The sequence below is a fragment of the Urocitellus parryii genome, chromosome 7 (genome assembly GCF_045843805.1).
Source record: "Urocitellus parryii isolate mUroPar1 chromosome 7, mUroPar1.hap1, whole genome shotgun sequence".
NCBI lineage: Eukaryota > Metazoa > Chordata > Mammalia > Rodentia > Sciuridae > Urocitellus > Urocitellus parryii.
The window spans coordinates 133,772,981-133,794,153 of record NC_135537.1 but is presented as its reverse complement, the minus strand read 5'-3'; the positions used below and the strand labels follow the sequence as shown (position 1 = coordinate 133,794,153).

Sequence of the window (21,173 nt, the reverse complement as noted above, 5' to 3'; positions counted from 1 at the left end):
TCTGTAGCTTTGAAAAGAAAAGTGCTACAGAGGAATTGACCCTTTACTTATTATTGTTAAGGAAGTTTGGATGTAAGTTTTCTTTGATTGTAAAATATTCTAAACATAGAAAATAGTGAAAATAATAATCTCTATGTATCCACTATGCAGATTTAAATATTTTTGCTTTACTTACTTTGGAAATTTGTAGACCTGTGATCACAATCACTGTGAACCTTAAAGTTTTCATCTGGTAAAAATTTCAAATGGTGATAAAAGTCCTTCTCTCATGTGACTTAGTTGTTAAGTAGCAAATTAGATAATTACTAAATGCTATGAAGATGGAAGAGGTTATTTTTAGTTCCTAATCTCCAATTTATAAAGTCTAGATTATGTTAGGCACATTCTAAATAAGAAAGCAGGAAGGAATTTTGTATTGTTATGAAAAAGTAAGCTTTCATTCTCTGGAAAACATATTTATGTGGAAAAGATCCATAGTCCCTGACATCACAGAATGAATGGGCCTGGCCCTGGACCCAGTTAGAAGACTTGACTCTCCACTTACTTTCCCTGTGACTTTGAACAAAACACTTTTATTTCCTCATCTGAAAAATTTTAGTAATCCCATTCTGCTTGCTCTAGGGTAAGTCATGCTCTGTGGTGAGGCTCAGATGAGATGGTGAATGCAAATTACGTTTTAAATGGGAAAAGTGTACAAAATGTGAGGGATGATTATAATCATCATTATCATCATTATTATGAATTGAAATGTGTTATTGTTAACTGCTTTTCGTGTTTAATACATTTGCTCATGGGGAAGAATATGGTGACTTTCATTTTATTTTTGGCTTTTCTTGCCCTTATAATCTGAAGGTCACATTTTTCTCTATCATTTTAGATATCACTCACCTAATTTTCCTTTTCCAGTTTCCTAAGGTTTCTCCTCTCCACCTGACCCCTAAAATTTGTGTGGAGAGCCACATGAATGGGAAAACCTGTTTGTGCTTTCTTTATTTAGGATATCTAATTGAGCCTGATTGGATCACCTGTCTTGTGATTTACATAATTGTTGGCTGGTGCAGTTTGTTAATGACTTCTCATATGTACTCGCAATGGTTGATTGCATTAGTATAACTTGTCAGCCAAAAGATTGGTGGCTCCCACCCTACCTCTGTCAGTGACCTCAAACTCAGCTACCTCTGAAACTTGTACTGCGTTTACTTGCTTATTTACATAAAGCCTAACTGGAAAAGATGACAGAGGTGATTCAATGTATGTAAACTGGGAAGGTAATAAATATATTACAGACTGAGGATCCAGTGTTAGTATTCTGTTCTGACTTGTATGTCCTTGCTGTGTAATTTCTGTGGCTTTGAAAAGCATCTCTGATTAAAAGAAAAGTGATACGGAGGAATCTGACCCTTGACTTGCTATTGTTAAGGAAGTCTGGATGTAGGTTTTCTTTGATTGTAAAATATTCTAAACATATATAAAATAGTGAAAATAATAATCTCTGTGTATCCACTATGCAGATTTAAACATTTTTGCTTTATTTACTTTGGAAATTTTTTTCAAAAATAAAATATGATAGGTACAGTTGAAATCCCTAAAATATTTTTCTCATTCCATTTTCCTCCCTCCCTCTCTGGAGATTACTATTGTTATCATTATAAAGGCAAATCCTTTCTATTTTTAAGTATGTATTTCTTACGTATCTATCCATGAAAAATATAAAGTGTTGTGGTACGCACGTGATATCTTACAGTATGTGCCATTCTGTTTGCCTACCTCCACTAATATTTGTAAAATTTGGTCCTATTGATAGGTGAATTCCAATTTTTAAATTTAACTGTTGTATAGTTCTCCCTTATATGGACATACCAGTTTATTTTTTAGTGGTTCTTATATATCAATGGATATTTGGGTTGTTCTCAGTTTCTTGCTTTTTTTTTTTTCCCCCCTCTATGAGACTATGTCCAGTTATGTTTCCCAGGCAGGCCCCAAACTCCTGGGTTCAAGTAACCCTTCTGTTCTGCCTCAGCCACCCATTTTGGTACTACAGGCAAATGCCACTGCACTGACTGTGTTTTTGCTTATAAAGCAGCAGCGAATTGGAGTGAATACCTGTGCGCCTGTGTTCCAGTGCATGTGTGTGGGAGTTCCTTTAGGCTGAGTGTTTACCTGTGAGTGTAACTGCTGGATTGCAGTGTATACAAATTGTCAACTCTGCTAGAGCCATAAGGTGCTCTCCAAAGTCCTTAGGCCGTTCACTCCTGCACCAGTAGTTTGTGAGAATACTTGTTTTTCTACCGCTTCTTTGTGCTTGGTATCAGTATACTTAAAATTTCCCCCACCCTGGTAGATATAAAATGGTATCTCGTTTACTTAAATCTTTCTTAAGACTAGTGATTGCAGTCATCTTTTCTTTCTTTTTTTTAAATTTTTTTTGTCAATGGATCTTTTATTTCATTTTTTTAAATTTATTTGTGGTGCTAAGGATTGAACTCGGGACCTCACACATGCCAGTTAAGCACTCTACCACAGAGCCACAACTCCAGCCCCAGTCATCTTTTCATGTTTTTATTGACAATTGATATTTTCTGCCTTAATTGCTGGTTTCATTACTTTGCCTGTTTCTCAATTTGGATTATTTTTCTTGTAGATTATTGGCCTTCTTTCTGTGTATGTGTGTGGGAATACCAGGGATTGAACTTGGAAACACTTAAGCACTGAGCTTTTTTGTATTTTATTTAAAGACAGGGTCTTACTGAGTTGCTTAGTGCCTCGCTGTTGCTGAGGCAGGCTTTGAACTTGAGATCTTCCCGCCTTAGCCCCACTCCCACCCCCAGCTACTGGGATTACAGGTGTGCTCCACCGTGCCCGGCTAGAAGGTCTTCTTATCATCTGGATATTAAGCTTATGTGCATTACAGATATCTACTATTGACTTTATGATGAATTTCTGTCAAGAGGAAGTTGTTGTTTAGTATAATTAAATTCAAATATGTCAGTTAATACATAATATTTTGAATTTAAGAAAGGCTTTTCTACCCTGATGTCAGATGATATCCTCCTGTGTTTTCTAATTTGAAATTTCCTTTGCACATTCAGATCTTCATTCCATTTGGCATTTAAGTAGTTTTCATCTGTGGAGACCAGTGGTTTTAGCTTGGCTTTTGAACATCCTAGTTCATACTCGCTGGTTTGTCATGTCAATTCTGCTCTTTCCTGCATGGCTCCCACGCTGTCCCAGCCTTACAGCTCTATCACCAGGACTTCATCTCCCTTAGAGAAAGACTCCCACCTCCACCCTTCTCCCCACTTTGTTGTTCTTTAAATTTATTTAGATAATTTCTTGGAATTTACTCTTCATGTGAATTTTTGGATCAACCTATTTAGATCTACCCAAAAAATCAATTTTAACTGAATGTGCATTCAGAACTATAGATTACTTTGTGGAGAGTTGACGTCTTTATTAAGTCTGTTCAATCATGAAAACAATTTATTCAGACATTCTTTTAATGCCCTTTAAAAATACCCTTTAATGGGTGGGATATAGCTCAGTGCTAGAGCATTTGCCTAGCATGTGTGAGATCCTGGGTTTTTTTGGTCCCCAGTCCCACAAACAAAACAAAACAAAACTTTACAGACTTTTTCTGTAAAAGTCTATTACATTTTTCATTAGATTTCTTCCTAAGTGCCATATAGTTTTTGTTGCCAGTGTTAATGGGATATTTTTCCTCTTATATTTCCTAATTAATTATTTGATAAATGGGGATGATACTGACTTTTGTGTTGTTCATATATTTAGAAACCTTGCTAAACCCTCTTCTTAGTTATAAGAGTTTGAACTCTGATTTCCTTGAATTTTCTAAATATACCTTTATCTCCCCTTCAAATACAGGTTTTTTTCTTTCTTTTCTTTCTTTCTTTTTTTTTTTTTGCATTTCCCATTGAGGGTTAAAATGTCGTATATAGAGCTCAGACTATTTTGTGTCAGATTAGGAGCTCTTAAAGATGTTGACTAAAGAAGCATCATTAAAATATTCATATTTTAGAAAAACAGTTTTGGTAGCTAGGGGAAGGTGTGATGGAAGATGACTAGGAATCAGCTAGGAGATGCTCCTATTATGGTAGAAAGATAACTGCAGGGCCAACCTTGGAGTGTAGCAGAAAGGGAGGAAGGGCAGAAATAGCACAAGAGGGTTTTTAGAGTTAGAGACTATAGGGACCAGGGAGATGAGTAAATATGGGTGCTAAGACTCAGGAAGTCAATTGTGATGCTTCAGTTTCCTGCTTTTAAAACTTACTAGTGTTCATCACAGGAACGCAAGTTGACAGCAAAACACCTTGGTTTTCAGCACGGGTAGGCTAGGTATTTGGAGATTGGATGTTACAGATAATCATTCTCAACCAGCATGCCTTGAATAATATTTCTCTCCCTTTATTTTTCTGAAATCTCTGTGTAGATAAGAATCAGCCAAATGCAGAGTTTCCAGCGACCCAGAGGTTGGAGAGGGAGCTTGAGGTGTTAAATGTGGATATCCTTCCGGAAGAAGTCCCATTAATTCCAGACCAAAATGCAAGCTTCAAAGATGAGGCATTGACCCTAGCAAAAACAGGAGTGGTGAAAACAAAGCCTGTGACTGAGAGTGTGCCATTTAGGAAAAAAGATACTCTGGAGCCGGCAAGACCACAGCAAGTAAGAAACCATTCCTTTCTTTTGACCCATTTATATTAGTCTGACACTGTCAAGGTCATACAGGCTAGTAAGTGGTATGGCCAGCATTTCATTTTTCCCACAAGTTGATTTAGCTTAGGTCCAGGTTGTTTTTATATTCTAACAAAAAAACAGTTTTTAATATTGTTACTAGGACAGAGCATTCTTTGTTGTCCTGGTTCAGTAAGATCTTAACTAATTTGATAACAAGGTCCTAATTGGGCAGGGTATTTTAAGATTCAGGCATCTTATTTGTTTTCTGCTTCCAACTGGGAAGTATGAGATTTGAGAGGATTTAATATTTGGTTCCTGACAAAGATAAATATTGATCAATTGTAATCACTGAATATTAAAAGGGTATCTTTGTGTGACTGCTTTTTTAATATTTATTTTTTAGTTATAGGTGGACACAGTATCTTTATTTTATTTTCACGTGGTGCTGAGGCACCCAGTGCCTTTCGGCTCACATGCTAGTAGTTGAGTGCTTTACCTCTGAGCCACAACTCTAGCCCGTGTGACTGCTTTTTAATATGGCATAGGGGAGCATGTGTGGAGTTAGAACTTGGTTTGAAACTAAATTAGATTTAAAACTTTTTTAATGTCATACAGTAGAAAACTGGCCAGAAGAGTATCTCCTCCTGTACATACCCTATACAGTGTGACTACCATTTGATGGTGTTGTCTAGCCAGACATGGTTCCGACTCCCTATAATTCTAGTGATTCGGGAAGCTGAGGTGGGAGGATCACCAGTTCAAAGCCAGTCTCGGCTACTTAGTGAGGCCCTGTCTCAAAAAAAATCTAGAAAGGGCTGGAAATGTTATTCAGTGGTTAAGCACCCCTGAGTTCAATCAAAAAAAAAACTAATGGTACTTCTACAGCAAACCTGTAAATTGTCTGGTGGCATCAGAAAAAGGAGACTTGGAAGTTGTTGTTAGTTACTGACATCGTGGATTAGGATCTAGTCTTCATTCCTTCCAAAACAAACTCTGATGGGGTTCTTTGGGAAGTCCAGATTGAGCCTATAAGAATTCAACTTGATGTTCTTCTCTAGAAACAAAGTCTTATGCTCCGAAGTGTTTAAATAGCTTCATTCAGGGGCTGTGGCTGTGGCTTAGTGGTAGAGTGCTTGCCTAGCAAGTGTGAGGCACTGAGTTCGATCCTCAGCATCACATAAAAAAAATAAAATAAAATAAAGGTATTGTGTCCGCCTACATCTAAAAATATATATATTTGAAAAAATAAAATAGCTTCATTTATTCTATTTAGACCTTAGGCTCAGACAGAGCAAGTATTTTTATCAAGAATGTTTTATAATTTACCTTCAAATATTATAGAATTTAAAAATTGAGGTTTGGGCTGGGGATGTGGCTCAAGCGGTAGCGCGCTCGCCTGGCATGCGTGCGGCCCGGGTTCGATCCTCAGCACCACATACCAACAAAAGATGTTGTGTCCGCCGAGAACTAAAAAATAAATATAAAAAAAAAAATTGAGGTTTAATTAGAAAAAACCACATATAAATAAATAAATATATATTTGCGGTGTGTGTGTGTGTGAATGAGTGAAAAGGTGGTGGAGCAAGGGATTCCAATTTTACCTCCTGTCTCCAGAGCTGCTTCAGTGTAATTTCCTTACTCTCTGCCACAGTGCTTTCTGCTTAGTTTTACTGAATAGATGGCTGCGTGAGTAGCAGAGAGGTACTTGGAGCTTTAGGAAGAGGTTGAAGCTAGGGTATTTGATATTTGTATAACTTTATAATTCATATTTCCCTCTTTTAGGGACTCCACAAAGCTGAAAGAAATAGACCCAGCCACCCTCCCAGCAAAAGCAGGGTGCAGCAGACAACAGTTTCATCCAGATTAAAAATGAACCAACAGCCTGTGAAAAGCCACAGGGTTCCCTGGATACCTGCGAACCCTACATCCCCACCAGCATCCCCTAAGTGGTATGTAAAAATTCAAGGAACGATTTGGGTATGTGAATTTATTTTCCTCCATAGATCAAAGGTGACATATAGCTTAGAACAAGTGGAATAGCAACTTTAATTCTTCCTAACATGGGCTGGGGTTGTAGCTCAGTCGTAGAGGACTTGCCTAGCAAGTGTGAGTGAGGCACTGGGTTCAATTCTTAGCACCACATATAAATAAATGAATAAAATCAAGGTCCATCAAAATCTAAAAAAAATATATATTTTTTTAAAAAAGAAGAAGAAGAAGAGATGCTTTGACTTGTGTAAGGTCCTGGGTTCAATCCCCAGTACTGTGAAGAAAAAAAGAAATGCTTATATGGGTAATACATGAGAAGTTTGTCCAAACCTGCTGTTTCCTTTTTCTATCTGGTTATGGTTGGAATAGCCTTCTTTGTGGCATCCTAATGACCAGTGGACATGTATCACTGTAGGGAGAATTGTGGGCTTCCTTTGTCTTTCCCCCAACAGTTACTTGAGACGAGGAACTTTGTCTTTCTTTTCTTTGCTTTTCTTTTCTCTTTCTCCCTCCCTCTCTCCCTCCTTCCCTCTCTCTTTCTTTCTTTCTGTACCTGGGATTAAACCCAAGGGATGCTTAACCACTGAGCCACATCCCAGCCCTTTTTTATTTTTGTTATTGGGTCTTGCTAAGTTGCTTACGTCCTCTAAGTTGCTAAGACTGGCTTTGAACTTGTAATCCTTCTACCTTAGCTTCCCAGGTCACTAGGATTATAGTCATGCACCACTGCTTTCAGCAGGGACTGTTTTTTTTTTTTTTGTATCGAGGATTGAACCCAGGGGCACTTAACCACTGTGCCACATCCCAGCTATCTTTTTTATATTTTATCTAGAGACTAGGTCTCAGTGAGTTGGCTCAGTGTCTCGCTATGTTGCTGAGGCTGGCTTTGAATTCATAATACTCCTGCCTCAGCCTCCTGAGCTGCTGGAATTATATGTGTGTGCTATTGTACCCAGTGTCATCGCCTTTTTTGAAAATATTTTTTTAGTTGTTAATGACCTTTATCATTTATTTATATGCAGTGCCGAGAATCAAACCCAATGCCTCACACATGCTAGGCAAGCACCCTATCACTGAGCCACAACCCCAGCCCCAGCCTCAGCCTGTGTCTTTCTTATATTTAAATGTTCGATGCCTGGAACATCATAGCATTCACTAAATCTTTGTCAAATTAGTAAATATTTTAAGATAATTTAAATTGTAAGTTGAGATAATTATGAACCATAAAACTATTCAGATCTCATTGACACTTTCTGAACTGCAGGAGGCAGTTAGGATAGTGCTGAGATTACTGTCTTGTCACCATCATTCATGGTACTTGGAAAATAAGGAGTTACCTTACCATGGGGCTAGAGAGAAGCATTGTATTCAAGGGGGAGCGGGGTCTAGTTAGGAAATAGTCTTTTGGGAGCTCAGTTAAAGGTGACACAGAACTAACTTGTTTGCCATAGTTCAGTAGTCCTTGCCAATACAATGGAAGGAACCAGGACGTAGAATAATATGAAGAAGAAAGCAAAAACAGTATTTTGAGGAGGAGAAGGGGGAATGTAGGTGACTAGAGGGATCCAGCTTTGGGGAGGCTGTCAAAAGACATGGTTAACAGCCTAGCTCAAAAGATTCTCCTGAAGATTCCAAGTGGGTTCTGAATCAATAGTAATACTTACTTATTGGCCCTCATTAAATGGAAGAAAATATGTTGAGAGAATTTAATGTCTTGCTCATGTAACAGAGCTTGAACTAAAATCTGGTCTTCTGATTTGATCTTTATTTTGTCTTGTTTTATTTTTGCAGTTCTTGGGATTGAACCCAGGGCCTTGTGCACTGAACTACATCCCTAGTTGTTTAAATTTTATCTTGAGTCAGGGTCTTGCCAATTTGTCCAGTTGGCCTCAAACTTGCCATCCTCCTGCTTTAGCCTCCTGAGTAGCTAGGATTAGTACCATAACTGGCTTTATTATGTCTTTCTGTTTGTCTATTTTTATTACTCTCATTTCTATATTTTAATATATGTAAGTATTAATACAGAGATAGGAATTCACTTGATGACCTTGTAAAAACATCAGCAATTGAGGTTTGTATTACAAATCAAATATGCAGTGGACTGTCTTCTAGTGTATGTATGGCAGGTGGAGGATAAGGCTTTTTGGCTCACAGTGGTGCTAGGCCTTATAGAGATACATCTAGTAATATAATATGGAATATTATTAGTGACTCAAATCTCTCTATATATAAAAGCAGGTTTTGATGAAGTTCTGTTTCCTATAATTGAGTGTTGTTTCATTTAAAGTAGTGACAGCTTCTTTGAAGCAAAGGGAATGTCTCCACTTTGACCCTGTGCCCTGACTGCTGGAAGATCTCAGACTTATTCAGGTTCAGCTTCTAATTTGGGGCTCTGTGCTGTAGATCACCATGACTTTAATGCTCTTGTCTCCTCTGAGCCAGCACCTTTGGATGAGTCACTGGATGTGGACTGAATGATTATAAAGGTCTACTTTTCCATTTTATGCAGTGCTGCATGGCTACGGGTGAAATCTAGCCCCACAGATGCTGCAAAAGAACAGTCTTTCCAGCAAGAAGATACTCAAGAGGGAAGTCAGTTGAGTGTTGTCAAGCACGAATCAAATAGGTTTGTGCTGGTATTTTTCAAATCTTTGAAAATTGAAGGGCTCCTTTTATGTGGACTCTAAAGTAAGCTCCTTCTTGTCTTTCTTATGACTGAAGTTGGTTATTTAAAATGTAGATTACTAAACTTTTCTGATAAATTCTCCAGTTTATAATGAGCCCCTTTTATTCCTTCTTATTTAATTTGTTCAAAAATTTTATGTGTGTCGATTGTATATCCATTGCTAGTTTTGTATATGGCACAATTGTGAGCTCTGGAGATGTTCTTTAAAAAAGAGTGAATAAGACATAATTCCAGCCCCTGCTTATTTATAATCAGCAGGGAAAATGTATAATTAGCTATAATCTAAGATAGAACATGGTACATACCCTACAAACTGCTGAAGAGTAAAGAGGGTTTAAAAGAGGGAGAGGTTACTTCTTACTGCCAAGATCTAGGCTTCATGAAGGAGATGGAAATTGAACTAGAACTCACATAGGATTTAAATATGGGGGGGATATGGGGAAAACATTCCAAAGAAAGAACGGTGAAAAGAGGTTGCTCTGCACTTTGGGGCTGAAATCATTTATGCAACTATGGGAAAGCAAGTTGTTGGGGCTGGGGGTGTGGCTCAGTGGTGGAGCACTTGCCTGCCATGCAAAGGCCATGGCTTGATCCCCAGCACCTTAAAAAAGAGTGGGGTCATTAATTAATTTGATAATATTCACATAACTTAAACCAAAAGAATCAAAGCCCTTTCATACACAATAAAATTGCTTAGAGTTAACACTATCCTTTTTATTTTTATTTGACTTCACTCTCTTCCTACATGGGGATTCATTTCTTTATCTAAACCTAAAGGGCTGTGTTTTCGTCAAACAAGAAATTCTGAATACAGCAATGCTTAATTTTCTTGAGAACATTTGTAGGCAGCTTTTCCTTATTCTACACACTAACTCAAAGTTTTATACATAAATGTCTCTTTATAGGAACAGAGAGCTTTATGGGTACAGACAAGTTACATTACCTACTGAGTCCTTAATGGAGCCAGGATTGGTGCTGGGGCTCAAGGGTCCCTACTTCTGCGCTGTTTCTCTGGTAATGATGCCCTGCTGTGTAGAGGCATAATGGATTTGACTCTTTTGTACTGTCTGCTAGGATTGCTTGGCTTGATGCTGAGTCTTCCAAAAGATTGAAGGAACTTGAAGAATTAAAAGCCAAAGAAATGGATCAAATGCAAAAACAGAGGTAAATACTTGTTTCTGAGGTAGAAAAGGGTAATTAGGCCTATTTTGTATCATCTAGCTCTAAAAGAGAGTTGAAAGTCTCCCATGCTTCTTATGCTTCTTGGCTTTCCACCTCCTTAAAATTCTGTGAAGCCTATAGTGGAGTCCTGGTTGTAGGTAGACCCAGGGAGTCCTGGCTGCTTTGAGGAGAGTTGAGGTGACCCTTTGTACTGTTGTCTAGGCTCGACTGGCTTGATGCTGAAACTTCTAGGAGAACAAAGGAACTGAATGAACTGAAAACTGAAGAAATGGATCGACTCCAAAAATTAAGGTATGTGTTTGCTTTTGAAGAATAGGGGAAGCTTCCCATTCTAATTGATCTAGGGTTTTAACAACCAGCCTGGACTGTTTAGGCCTAACCTTATTACATGAGTAAGTGAATGAATGAGCACCTACATGCCTACATGTATATTATACCATGTTTTTGCTAGGAAGTGTTTCCTTTATGTGCAGTTTGAAGAAGAATTGAAAAGAACATCAATCATTTGAGGGAATTCTGTCTGAAAGATCAGAGTCTTAAAAGTACCTCAAAGATACTTTTCTCTAGCCAGATGCCAGTCCTTCTGAGGGCAGAAGGTTAGTACATTGTGTGTGTTCTACTCATGTGAGTGAGTGTATGGATTCTTTCATTTTTCCATGTTAGCTTGAATGCAGTGTTTTCATATGAGACTGCTTTTTTTCCATTCATCCCCTAAGAATGCTATCACCTAACTATAGGCTTGAAGAGATTTGTTAAGATTTACTGAAGGACATGATTGGGGAAGAATAGCAGTTCATTGGATTAGAAAAAGGGGAATAAAGAGAAGGGAATGGGGATGGGAATGGGAAAGACAGTAGAGTGAATCAGACATAACTTTCCTGTGTTCACATATGAATACATGACCAGTGTAACTCCCATAATATGTCAAAATACATCCTACTGCCATGTATAACTAAAAGTAAAAGATTTTCTGGAGCTGCTGCTGCTAGAGTTGGCTCATTTTTCCAGCTCTGACAATCATTTGTCCTGCAGTCAAATGAATAGAACACTTGTTGAAACATCTGCATTTCTGACACTATTCATGATAGAACATTCAATCCCAGTTATAAGGGTTGTGGTTTCTCATGAGAGGGCCAGGATGTCTGTAGTTAAGATTTCAAGTCATACAATCAAAGTCTTAGGACTTGAAGGATCGTTTTTCCCCAACTGATGCTTCCAAGCCACTCTACACTGTCTCCACAAAATAACAGTCTAGCATATGTATACACACCCTCTGTGACAAGCTGGTTACTACTGTCAGAGGGATTCCATTCCTTGGTCATCTATAGCTATTAGAAGGTGCAACTTTAGGTTGTGTAAAACTTGATTCCCTGTGATTCCTACCCACACATAGGTGGACCACATAGCAAAAGCTTAATCCTCTGTACCCATTTATTCCCTCTGTGTGTCTTTTATTTTTAAAAATTACTGCACATGTTGTGCAACTCTACATCATATACAACCAGAGAAATGAAAAGTTGTGCTCTATTTGTGTACAATGAATTGAAAAGCTTTCTGTTGTCATGTATAACTGATTAGAACTAATAAAAATTTTTTAAAAATTAAACATATCAGACATGTGGAACATAATAAATACCCTTGAACAATCCAGAACATGAAATGAACACCTTTGCAACCCAACCCAAGAAATAGGTCATTGCCACTAATGGAGAAGCTTCTAATGACCCCCTCCTCGGTTGCATCCTCTTTTCCCCCAGAGGTAGCCACTTTTCTGATTCCTGTATTAATCTTTTCATTATCTTTTTTTAAAAATAAATCTACCACCTGTGTATGCATTCCTACCAATATATTATTTAATTTCGAAAACTGAGAGTAACCAATCTAGCTAAACCAAGGTAACAGTGTTGCTGGCATTAGATGAAGGCTCTCAGGAAAAGAGGTTGCGTGGAGTCTGGATCATAATCTGACATGCACTTCCCTGAGAATTTTTAGGAGCCTTGTCCCAGGAAATCAGTGAGCAAGATCATGAATGAGTTCTGGCAGGGATCGTGCTCACCATTTCAGGGATACAGGTGAACCGGATCTGCTGGGCTTTCGAAAGAAGCCTCACCAGGGGCATAGGCTGCCCTGTCACACTCTGCTTCTCAGCTCCTCTGACAGCTTTAATGGGGGTAAAACGAGGATCCTCAGCAGACACTAGGGAATTTCATCAGTTTCAGGGCAAGATGAGCCAAGCATCTAGGCCTGTTTAGCTTGTATGGTTTTTCACATCTTGTACTTTTTTTTCTGTTTACTTACTTGTTTTGATAGAACAAATTTAGCTTCCTTAATCCTAAATTAGCTTCTTGAGAAAGGATGAATAAAAAGTAAATCTTCTCAATCCTGTCAAGCTTAAAAATGTCTTCATTCTACTCTTATATTTGCTAATAGTCTTCTTAATGTTTATAGAACTCTTAATTGAAGATTATTTTTGACAATTTTTAAATTAAACTTTTTATTATGAGATAATTATACATTCACATCAAAGTTGTAATAATACAAAGAAGTCTTTGGAACCCTTTACCCACTTTCCCTAGTACAGTATTTTAGTGAACGATAGCATAGTGCTACAACCAGGATATTGACCTTGACACGGTCAAGGAGCACCTGATGGGCAGTGATATAGTCAAGAACATTTCCATCACCACAAAGTTCCCTCATGTTTGTCCATCTAGAGCACACCTGCTTGTAACCCTTGGCAACCACTAATCTGTTCTCCCTGTTTATGATTTTGTTATTTCAGGTCTTATATAAGTGAAAACATAGTTGCCTAGCCTTTTGGGATTGACTGTTTTTTCCCCATACATCCTTCTCTGGAGATTGATCCAGGTTGTGCATGTTTCATTTGTTCATTCTTTTTGTTGTTAAATACACTCCATGTTATGGATATACCACTGTTTTTTAAATTGTTCACTGGTTAAACATCTGAGGAACATCTGGGTTATTTCTAGTTTGTGACTGTTATGAATAAAGTTTTCTGTAAACACTCAAGAACAGTTTTCTTTTTCTCTAGAATAAATGCCAGAGTACAATTACTGGGTCATATGCAGTTGTGTTTGGGTTAATATAAAACTGCCAAGCTGTTCTCTAGAGTGGCTCCCTACCCCCACCAGCAGGATTGAGGGGTCCAGTCGCTCTGCAATTCTGCCAGCATCGATTGGTTCACTGTTTTCTTTTTGATGTTGTGTTAAGTGTTTAGTACATGGTGAACATCCTTTCATGTACTTATTTGCTCTCTACTCTCTTTAATGGCACATGGCACGGGTTTCTTTTGTGGTGTTTGGCTGTAGTTGGGGAGTTATTTTCTGACAATTTTCCATCTTCCTCAACTGTCCCTTTGGCTAGAGAGAGTGGGCCTTTATTATATCTTACTTAATCTTATACATTTATGTGCATAAGTATGTCTGTACCTATTGGCATTTCTGATTGCTGGCTTCTCCAGTGTCTGATTCTGGGATATCCGAGGCAAAAAGGAAACCCAGGGAACTCATCACCTTGTCTTTTTTTGGTTCCCAGAGTCCCTTGCTGATCTATCTTTGCTCTACCTTTTCTAGTCCTTTTCTTTAGTTTACATTTAATGTCTAAGGTTCCTAGTTGTACTTAATAAAAAAAAAAAATGGGAAAAGAACATATATTCCTCCTGTCCCAAAGTAGAAGTCTAACCAGAATTTTTTTAAAGTATTATTTCATTGTCTTGTTTTCAATGAGAAATCAGAATCTTGCTTTTTAATTCTCTAGAAGCAACCCTTTTTCTCCCCTCAGTGTTCTGAAATTTCACAGAACTTGGTGTGCATGTGTTTTCATTTATCAGTGGACCTTTTTCAATCTGGCAGTTTATTTCCTTCAGTTCTGACAAATGTTCTTGCTTTATTTTGCACTTGTTTTCTTTGTCTGTTTCTCTATTCCCCTATTCCGTAACTTCTGTTCTTGGATGTTGGGCTTCCTGGATTGGTCCTCGAATTTTTTTTAATCTGTTTTTCCTATTTCCTCCTTGCACCCCAGGAGGCAATTTCCTCATATTTAGTGTTTAACCTGTTATTAGATTTGTTATTTCTGCTACAGTGTTTTTAAATTTTAAGAGTTCTATTATATTTTCCAAATTTCTCTCTCTTAGTCTCCTTTTATGCTATTTTTCTTCTCTTTGAGTACATTAACAATAGTTTTTTCTTACTGCTCTACATAATCTTTTCCTTTCTCAGCTGGTAATCCTTGGCTGTCTTCTAGTGTTTAAATGGAGGGGACTGATTACTGATTGAAAACTCTGCTATTTGAATTAGAATCTGTATTTAGTTTTAGGGTTTTTAAAAAATTGTTTTTTTTTGTGGTATACTTTACATGTAGTAAGATGCAAAGAACTCAGTGGCTTATACTTCAGTGAGTTTTGACAGATGTATATATCTGGGTGACCAAAACCCTAATCAAGATAAAGAAAATGTCCATCAATCTAGACTATTCCTAGGTGTTCTTTCTGGTCATTCCCTACCCCCACATGACCAAATCCCTCACAGAGGCAGCCACTTTCTGATGTTTTGCCCCATAGACTAGTTTTGACTATTATTTATTTTTATTTTATTTTATTTTTTAGTTGTAGATGGACACAATACCTTTATTTTGCTTATTTATGTGTGGTGCTGAGGATTGAACCCACTATCTCCCATGTGGCCAGGCAGGTGCTCTACCCGTGAGCTACAACCCCAGACCTAGTTTTGCCTATTCTTGAACTCTGGTAGAATCTTCACAGTCCATTCCTTTGTTTCTGGCTTCTTTTGTTTAACAAGATGTTTGAGCTGGGCATGTAATCCCAGTGGCTCAGGAGGCTGAGGCAGGAGGATTGCAAGTTCAAAGCCAGCCTCAGCAAGTCAATGAGGCTCTAAGTACCTTAGTGAGACCTTGCCTTAAATTAAAAAAAGAAAGAAAAAGGTATTTGAGTTTCAGCCACATGGTGCCTCTAACAGTGTAGTTGATTCCATTGTATTGCTGAGTGGTATTCCACTGGGTGAATGTACCACATATTCTTTATCCATTCTTCTTCGATTTAACATTGGCAGTATTTCCCATTTTTAGTTAGTTTAAATAAAGTTTTTAATAAACATTCTTACACTTTTTTTTTTTTTTTTTTTTTTGGTAGACATGCTTTCATTTCTATTGGGTAAATACTTAGGAGTAGAATTTCTGGGTTGTAAGATAGGCAGTTGTTTGTAAAACTATCATACAAACTTTCCAGAGTAGTTGTAACCTTTTGTACTCCTATCTGCAGTACACAAGAGTGTTTTTCTAGTTGTCCTGTTTCCCTGCTTACCTATTGTCTTGGTGATCTTTTTCATTTTAGCCCTTTTGGTGAGGTTGTGGTGATCTTTCCTTGTGGTTTTGATTTGCATGTCCTTGATGATTAATGGTGATGAGCACCTTTCTTAGTGTTTATTAGGTGAAATGTCAGTTCAAATAAGTTGCCCATTGTTTTTGGTCACCATTGTTTTCAATTATTGGTTGGACTTCTTCATACATAGTTTTTGGATATAAGCCCCTTGCCAGATATATGTGCAACATATATTTCCTCTCAATACTCTGGCTTTCCTATGTATCTTTTAATGTTATTTGAATGGTGATTAAAGTTTTAAATTCTGATTAAGACCATTTTTATCAATTTTTCTTTTGCTTTTTTTTTTTTTTGGTGAACTAAGGAATCATTGCCCAAATTAAGATATCAAAGATATTTTCTTCTAAATGCCTATAACTTTAATTTTTATGTTTGTGTCTGATTTATTTTGAATTAATTTTTGTATTTGAGATGAGATACTGATCACAGTTACATTTTATTTCTTATGGATATCTGGCTATTCCAGCACCTTCTGATGAAAGAATTATTGAACTTGAGCTTTCTTCTGGGGCCATGTGAATTGACCCTGTATTGGTCTTGAAGTCTTTCCTTTGGGATGGGGTCAGCCTGCCCAGAAAAGGGGTTTTTGATCTTCTGCCTGGAGGGTAAGGATCTGGATGTGGGTGTCCCAAGAGCTCAGTTGGGGGAGGGGGCTGAGGGTCTCATACTCAGCATTTAGTTCGAACACTTGCTCCCCTCTTTTGAGTATGGCACCTATACAACTGTGATTGGCCATCACTAGTCTGGAGACTCTGGAGAATGAGCAAACTGACCTTCTCTTAGAGCTTCTCTTAGAGAGGCAGTTGTCCAGTTGTGTGAAGTAGGGCAAGGGACCTGGGGATCTGACTTCTCAGATATCATTAAACTCTTCCATTTTTAAGTTACTCTTTCCCACTTTCCTCAGACTTAGACATACCTTGTACCACTAGTTGCATGCCTGTTTAAGTCAGAAGTGCAAATTATGTGTGTTCCTAGTTTCTCTATCACTGGCCTAGATTTTGGCATTCACAGGTCAGCTCAGTTAATTATCATTTTGTCCTTTGTCTTCCAGAACCATTGTTTTTCCTCCTCCTGTTTGAGTGTGTATATCTATCTCTGCTATTATTTTCAGTAAGATTTTAAAAGGGAACAGTTTAACTACTACCCTCTTTAGCTATTTAGAGGCAATTAATTTGTCTTCAATGTCCCCAGTTCTGACACACTTCCTTAGATGTTATCTAAGCCCTTATGCACAAAGTGGGGCCTAGAACCAGCAGTGTTGCCTCAACTGGGAGCTTTTGGGAATGCAGAAATGTGTCCTCACTCCACCAATTAAATCAGAGTCTACATTTTAATAACATCTCCAGGAATTTGTATGGTCATTGTAGTTAGAGAAGTACTCTGGGTCTTATAATCATTAGATTTAGTTTCACCTAGAGTGGTGGGTATGCAAAATAGGACATTTTCTTGCTTTTGACATGAATTTTCAATTTTATTTCTAAATAGCATTTCTGCCAGCCAGTTAGCGGACAAGGTAGAGGAGGCAGTTCTGGAACGTTTGAAACCCCTCTTGGTCAAGGCCCAGGTAATCTAGTTCATCTCCTCTGCCTGTCTTTGGAAATTCTAGAATAAAAAGAGTTGCCACAGAGGTCGTACTGATCCTTTGTTGGGTCAAGTGTCTCTTTAGCCTGAAGCTGCATTGCACAGCACAGCCCTCTCTAGACACCTGCAGACCACTGCACACTATATTGGTATGTCCTGTGTTATGGGGAAGGGAAACAGATAGGGGGAAGAAAGGAATGACTTGCTTTTGAGAGAAGTGAGATTTTAATTTGGGGAACAAGCTTTGATTGCAGTTTTCATTCCTAACCCCCAAAATTTATTTAGTTTCCTATTTCTACTCTAATGCTGTCCTCTCTCACCACAGCGATTTGGAATGCTTGGCTTTAGGAGAGGGAGAGTATGACACTTCTCTGCACAAACCAGTACTTTCCTGAAGATGAAATAATATGTAGCACCACCAAGAGGTTGTGCCATCCTCCCCTAAACAGTGAGCTAAATTCTACAGGTCCTGTAGACTCACTGTACAAATAGAAACCATCATGTTTGGATGAATAGATAAAGCTTAAATAGGATGAATACCATCTGGGTCCCTACACAGACCACTAAACTTCTGTGTTTTTAAGTTAAGGAATGTTAAATTATTATTCAAGTCCATGGAAACTTCAGAAGTAGTGAACTAATGGGCTCTTAGTGATGGAATCATCTAGCCTCCTCATTTTATCATTGAGGAAACCGTGGAACAGAGAAGTTGAATGATTTGCATAAAAGGACACAGCTACTGTGGCAGAGTTTACAAAGATGAGGGAGGAAAGAGCATGGTGAGCCAAGAGCAACACATGGCATTTATTTTCATGAAGACAAAGAACTTTAATTGCTGCAAAAAAACCTAATACTGCTACCGCTGAAGTTATTCTGGTAACAGCATCCATTTGTATTAATATGAGTTGTAAGTTTTTATAATCCATGATTGTATTTGTCTGTTTTAATAGAGAGTTAATTCTTCTACGGAAGCAAATACTCATTTGAAGGATCGTCCATCATTTAACAACGCAGCAGCCCAGCCTGCAGAGCAGGTGCGTGTTGTGGTGTTCTGGTATTATTACATGATGATGTCTCCAGTAGAAGGAAAATGATATGCAGATTACTTTGCAAACACTACATTATCCTATTCAAGGAGGGTGAAATTATTTTTCGTATCTGGCATGTTAATTCTTACATTGTATATTTAGCATTATGGCTTAGATCACCCTTGCAAACAGCACACAGACCTCTCAGGAGCCACAGGTTTTTGTCAGTGGCTCTTTCATCTCTCCTCCTGATGACAGAATGCGGGTGCATGTGGCCCTGAATGTTGATGGCTGTGGCAGAAGAATGGCTGCCCTCATTTCCTTTCATTCAGCTTTGTTGTGCTCATTTCTGGCCTAATTTCCTTTATGCGTAGGGCCTAATATTTTTGTTAGGCAAGCATGTTTTGAGTGCCTAGCATGTGACCAGTGTCTAGTCTGGCAGAGAGAAAAAAAAGTCTAGGAAAGAAATAAAAATAGTTGAGAAAAATAAAAACATCTTTGCAGGGAATGCTCCTTCCTTGCATAGGCTTAGAAAGTGCAAGTTGCATCCTTTTAATCTTTGCAGAGGTTGGAAAGATATTTATTGCTTCAGTTAACTCAGAACAAGTAAAGGGCAAGGCAAGTATAAAGACTTCAGAGTTAGAAGGAAGTTGAACTGACATCATCAGCCAATGACCTCAGGAACAGGAAGAAAGGTTTGGAGAAGATATCCATCCTATTCTAATTATTAAGCAATATTTTAGCTGCACCATATTTTCATAATCTTTGTGATCATAATTCTCTTGTACCACTATCATAAAACCAAATCTCGTGTGAGGTGAGACTCCTAAGACTGGAAGCTAAAACCACATTTGGTCATTACAAAATCATTTATGCTCTGGTTGGTGTTTTGTGCAGCATAGCCACTAAATGATTTTTCTCCTAGCAAAATAATGTGCTCATATCTAACTTAGGGAGGCAACTCTGTTCTGCATTTTTTTTTCCTCTGTACTGCATTTTAACTTGAAGGAAAAGTGTAGTGATTATAAATGCTGACAGTGGAATAGACATGTCTGAATATTGCTAGGAATGATCAGCCTTGAACTATTCTGTAGGCATTAAATAATCTCCAATACAGTTTATTGAAAGAGAATATTTAGAATTCTGGGCTTTTTTTTTTGTACCAGGGATTGAACCCAGGGGCACTTAACCATTGAGCCACATCCCCAGCCTTTTTTTTTTTTTTTTTTTTTTTTTTTTTTGTGGTGCTGGGAATTGAATCTACTGAAAGCTAAATTTGGCTTTAGGAGAGGGAGAGTATGACACTTCTCTGCACAAACCAGTACTTTCTTGAAGATGAAATAATATGTAGCACCACCAAGAGGTTGTGCCATCCTCCCCTAAACAGTGAGCTAAATTCTACAGGTCCTGTAGACTCACTGTACAAATAGAAACCATCATGTTTGGATGTGATGTGCATTCGAGGCAAGCACTCTACCAACTGAGGTATATCCCCAAGCCTCCCCCCTTAAAATATTTTTTAATTTAGTTGTAGATGAACACACAGTATCTTTATTTATTTTTATGTGGGGTTGAGGATTGAACCTAGTGCCTCATACATGCGTGGCAAGCACTTTACCATTGAGCTACAGCCTCAGCACCCCCAGCTTTTTTTGTATTTTATTTAGAGACAGGATCTCGCTGAGTTGCTTAGGGCCTCTCTGAGTTGCTGAGTCTAGCTTTGAACTTGTGATCCTCCTGCCTCACACTTCTGAGCCTTTGGGATTATAGGCGTGCATCACCACACCCAGTGAATTCTGGGCTGTTACAAACAGCAGCAGCATTGCTAAGAGTTTTCCAGTTAGTACTATCAACAGTCAATGTTTATAAATAACTGGACAAAAATAAACACAAACAAATTCATGCAAGTTGTCATGATAAAAGTAGAATTTTCTTTTACTATGTTAACTTATGAAGAGCTGTAGGACCTTAAACAAATTCTCAGAGTAATTTTCTTTAAAATGGAGAAGACAGTTTGCTCCCTTTTACTTGTAAATAATAAGTAAAATTTAGCTCTTGGTAGATTTATCTATAAACCAGATGATCTCTATACCAGGAAAAAGCTCTTAAAAGGGGACCATGATAATATATTTCTCTTACAGCTACTGTTTTCATTAAACATGCATATGAAATTTATTTTTATAAAATACATGAGGTTTTTGTTTTAGAATTTAAACTTGTATATGCTTGTCATCAAAAATTCAAATTAGGAAAGAAAAAGTATAGTATGAAAAATAAAACTTCCGCACAGACAGATCATGTGCTTTTCTGTACCATGCTGCTTTCTTTATATTTTGTCACTCTTTCCATGATAGCACATTGAGATTTCCCTTATCTTTTTTTGGATGGAGGTGGTGGTGGGGTAACAAAGATTGAACTCAGGGGCACTTGACCACTGAGCCACATCCCTAGCCCTATTTTGTATTCTCATTGAGTTGCTTAGCTCCTCGATAAGTTGCTGAGGCTGGCTTTGAACTCTCGATCCTCCTGCCTCTATCTCCTGAGCTGCTGGGATTACAGGCATGCACCACCACACCTGGCTGTCCTTATCTTTTTTAAT

The 21,173-nt window shown here is 37.9% G+C and overlaps 1 protein-coding gene across 2 annotated transcripts in view; it reads left to right on the top strand.

The window, feature by feature from the left end:
- The window catches only part of Kiaa0753 (KIAA0753 ortholog), a 66,420-nt gene that overhangs the window by 27,735 nt on the left and 17,512 nt on the right, over nucleotides 1-21,173 (top strand). Inside the window, exons 8-14 of one of the 2 annotated variants that reach the window (XR_013343941.1) lie at nucleotides 4,448-4,680; nucleotides 6,475-6,641; nucleotides 9,191-9,307; nucleotides 10,442-10,531; nucleotides 10,751-10,840; nucleotides 11,023-11,145; nucleotides 16,432-16,561. Coding sequence is in view for 1 of the 2 variants with exons in the window: in XM_026393980.2 (XP_026249765.2) it covers nucleotides 4,448-4,680; nucleotides 6,475-6,641; nucleotides 9,191-9,307; nucleotides 10,442-10,531; nucleotides 10,751-10,840; nucleotides 17,451-17,529; nucleotides 18,497-18,580 (860 nt within the window). In the remaining variant the exon portion in view is untranslated. Of the gene's footprint in view, nucleotides 1-4,447; nucleotides 4,681-6,474; nucleotides 6,642-9,190; nucleotides 9,308-10,441; nucleotides 10,532-10,750; nucleotides 10,841-11,022; nucleotides 11,146-16,431; nucleotides 16,562-17,450; nucleotides 17,530-18,496; nucleotides 18,581-21,173 lie in introns of those variants that run through there. The other variant, XM_026393980.2, reaches the window with a different exon arrangement.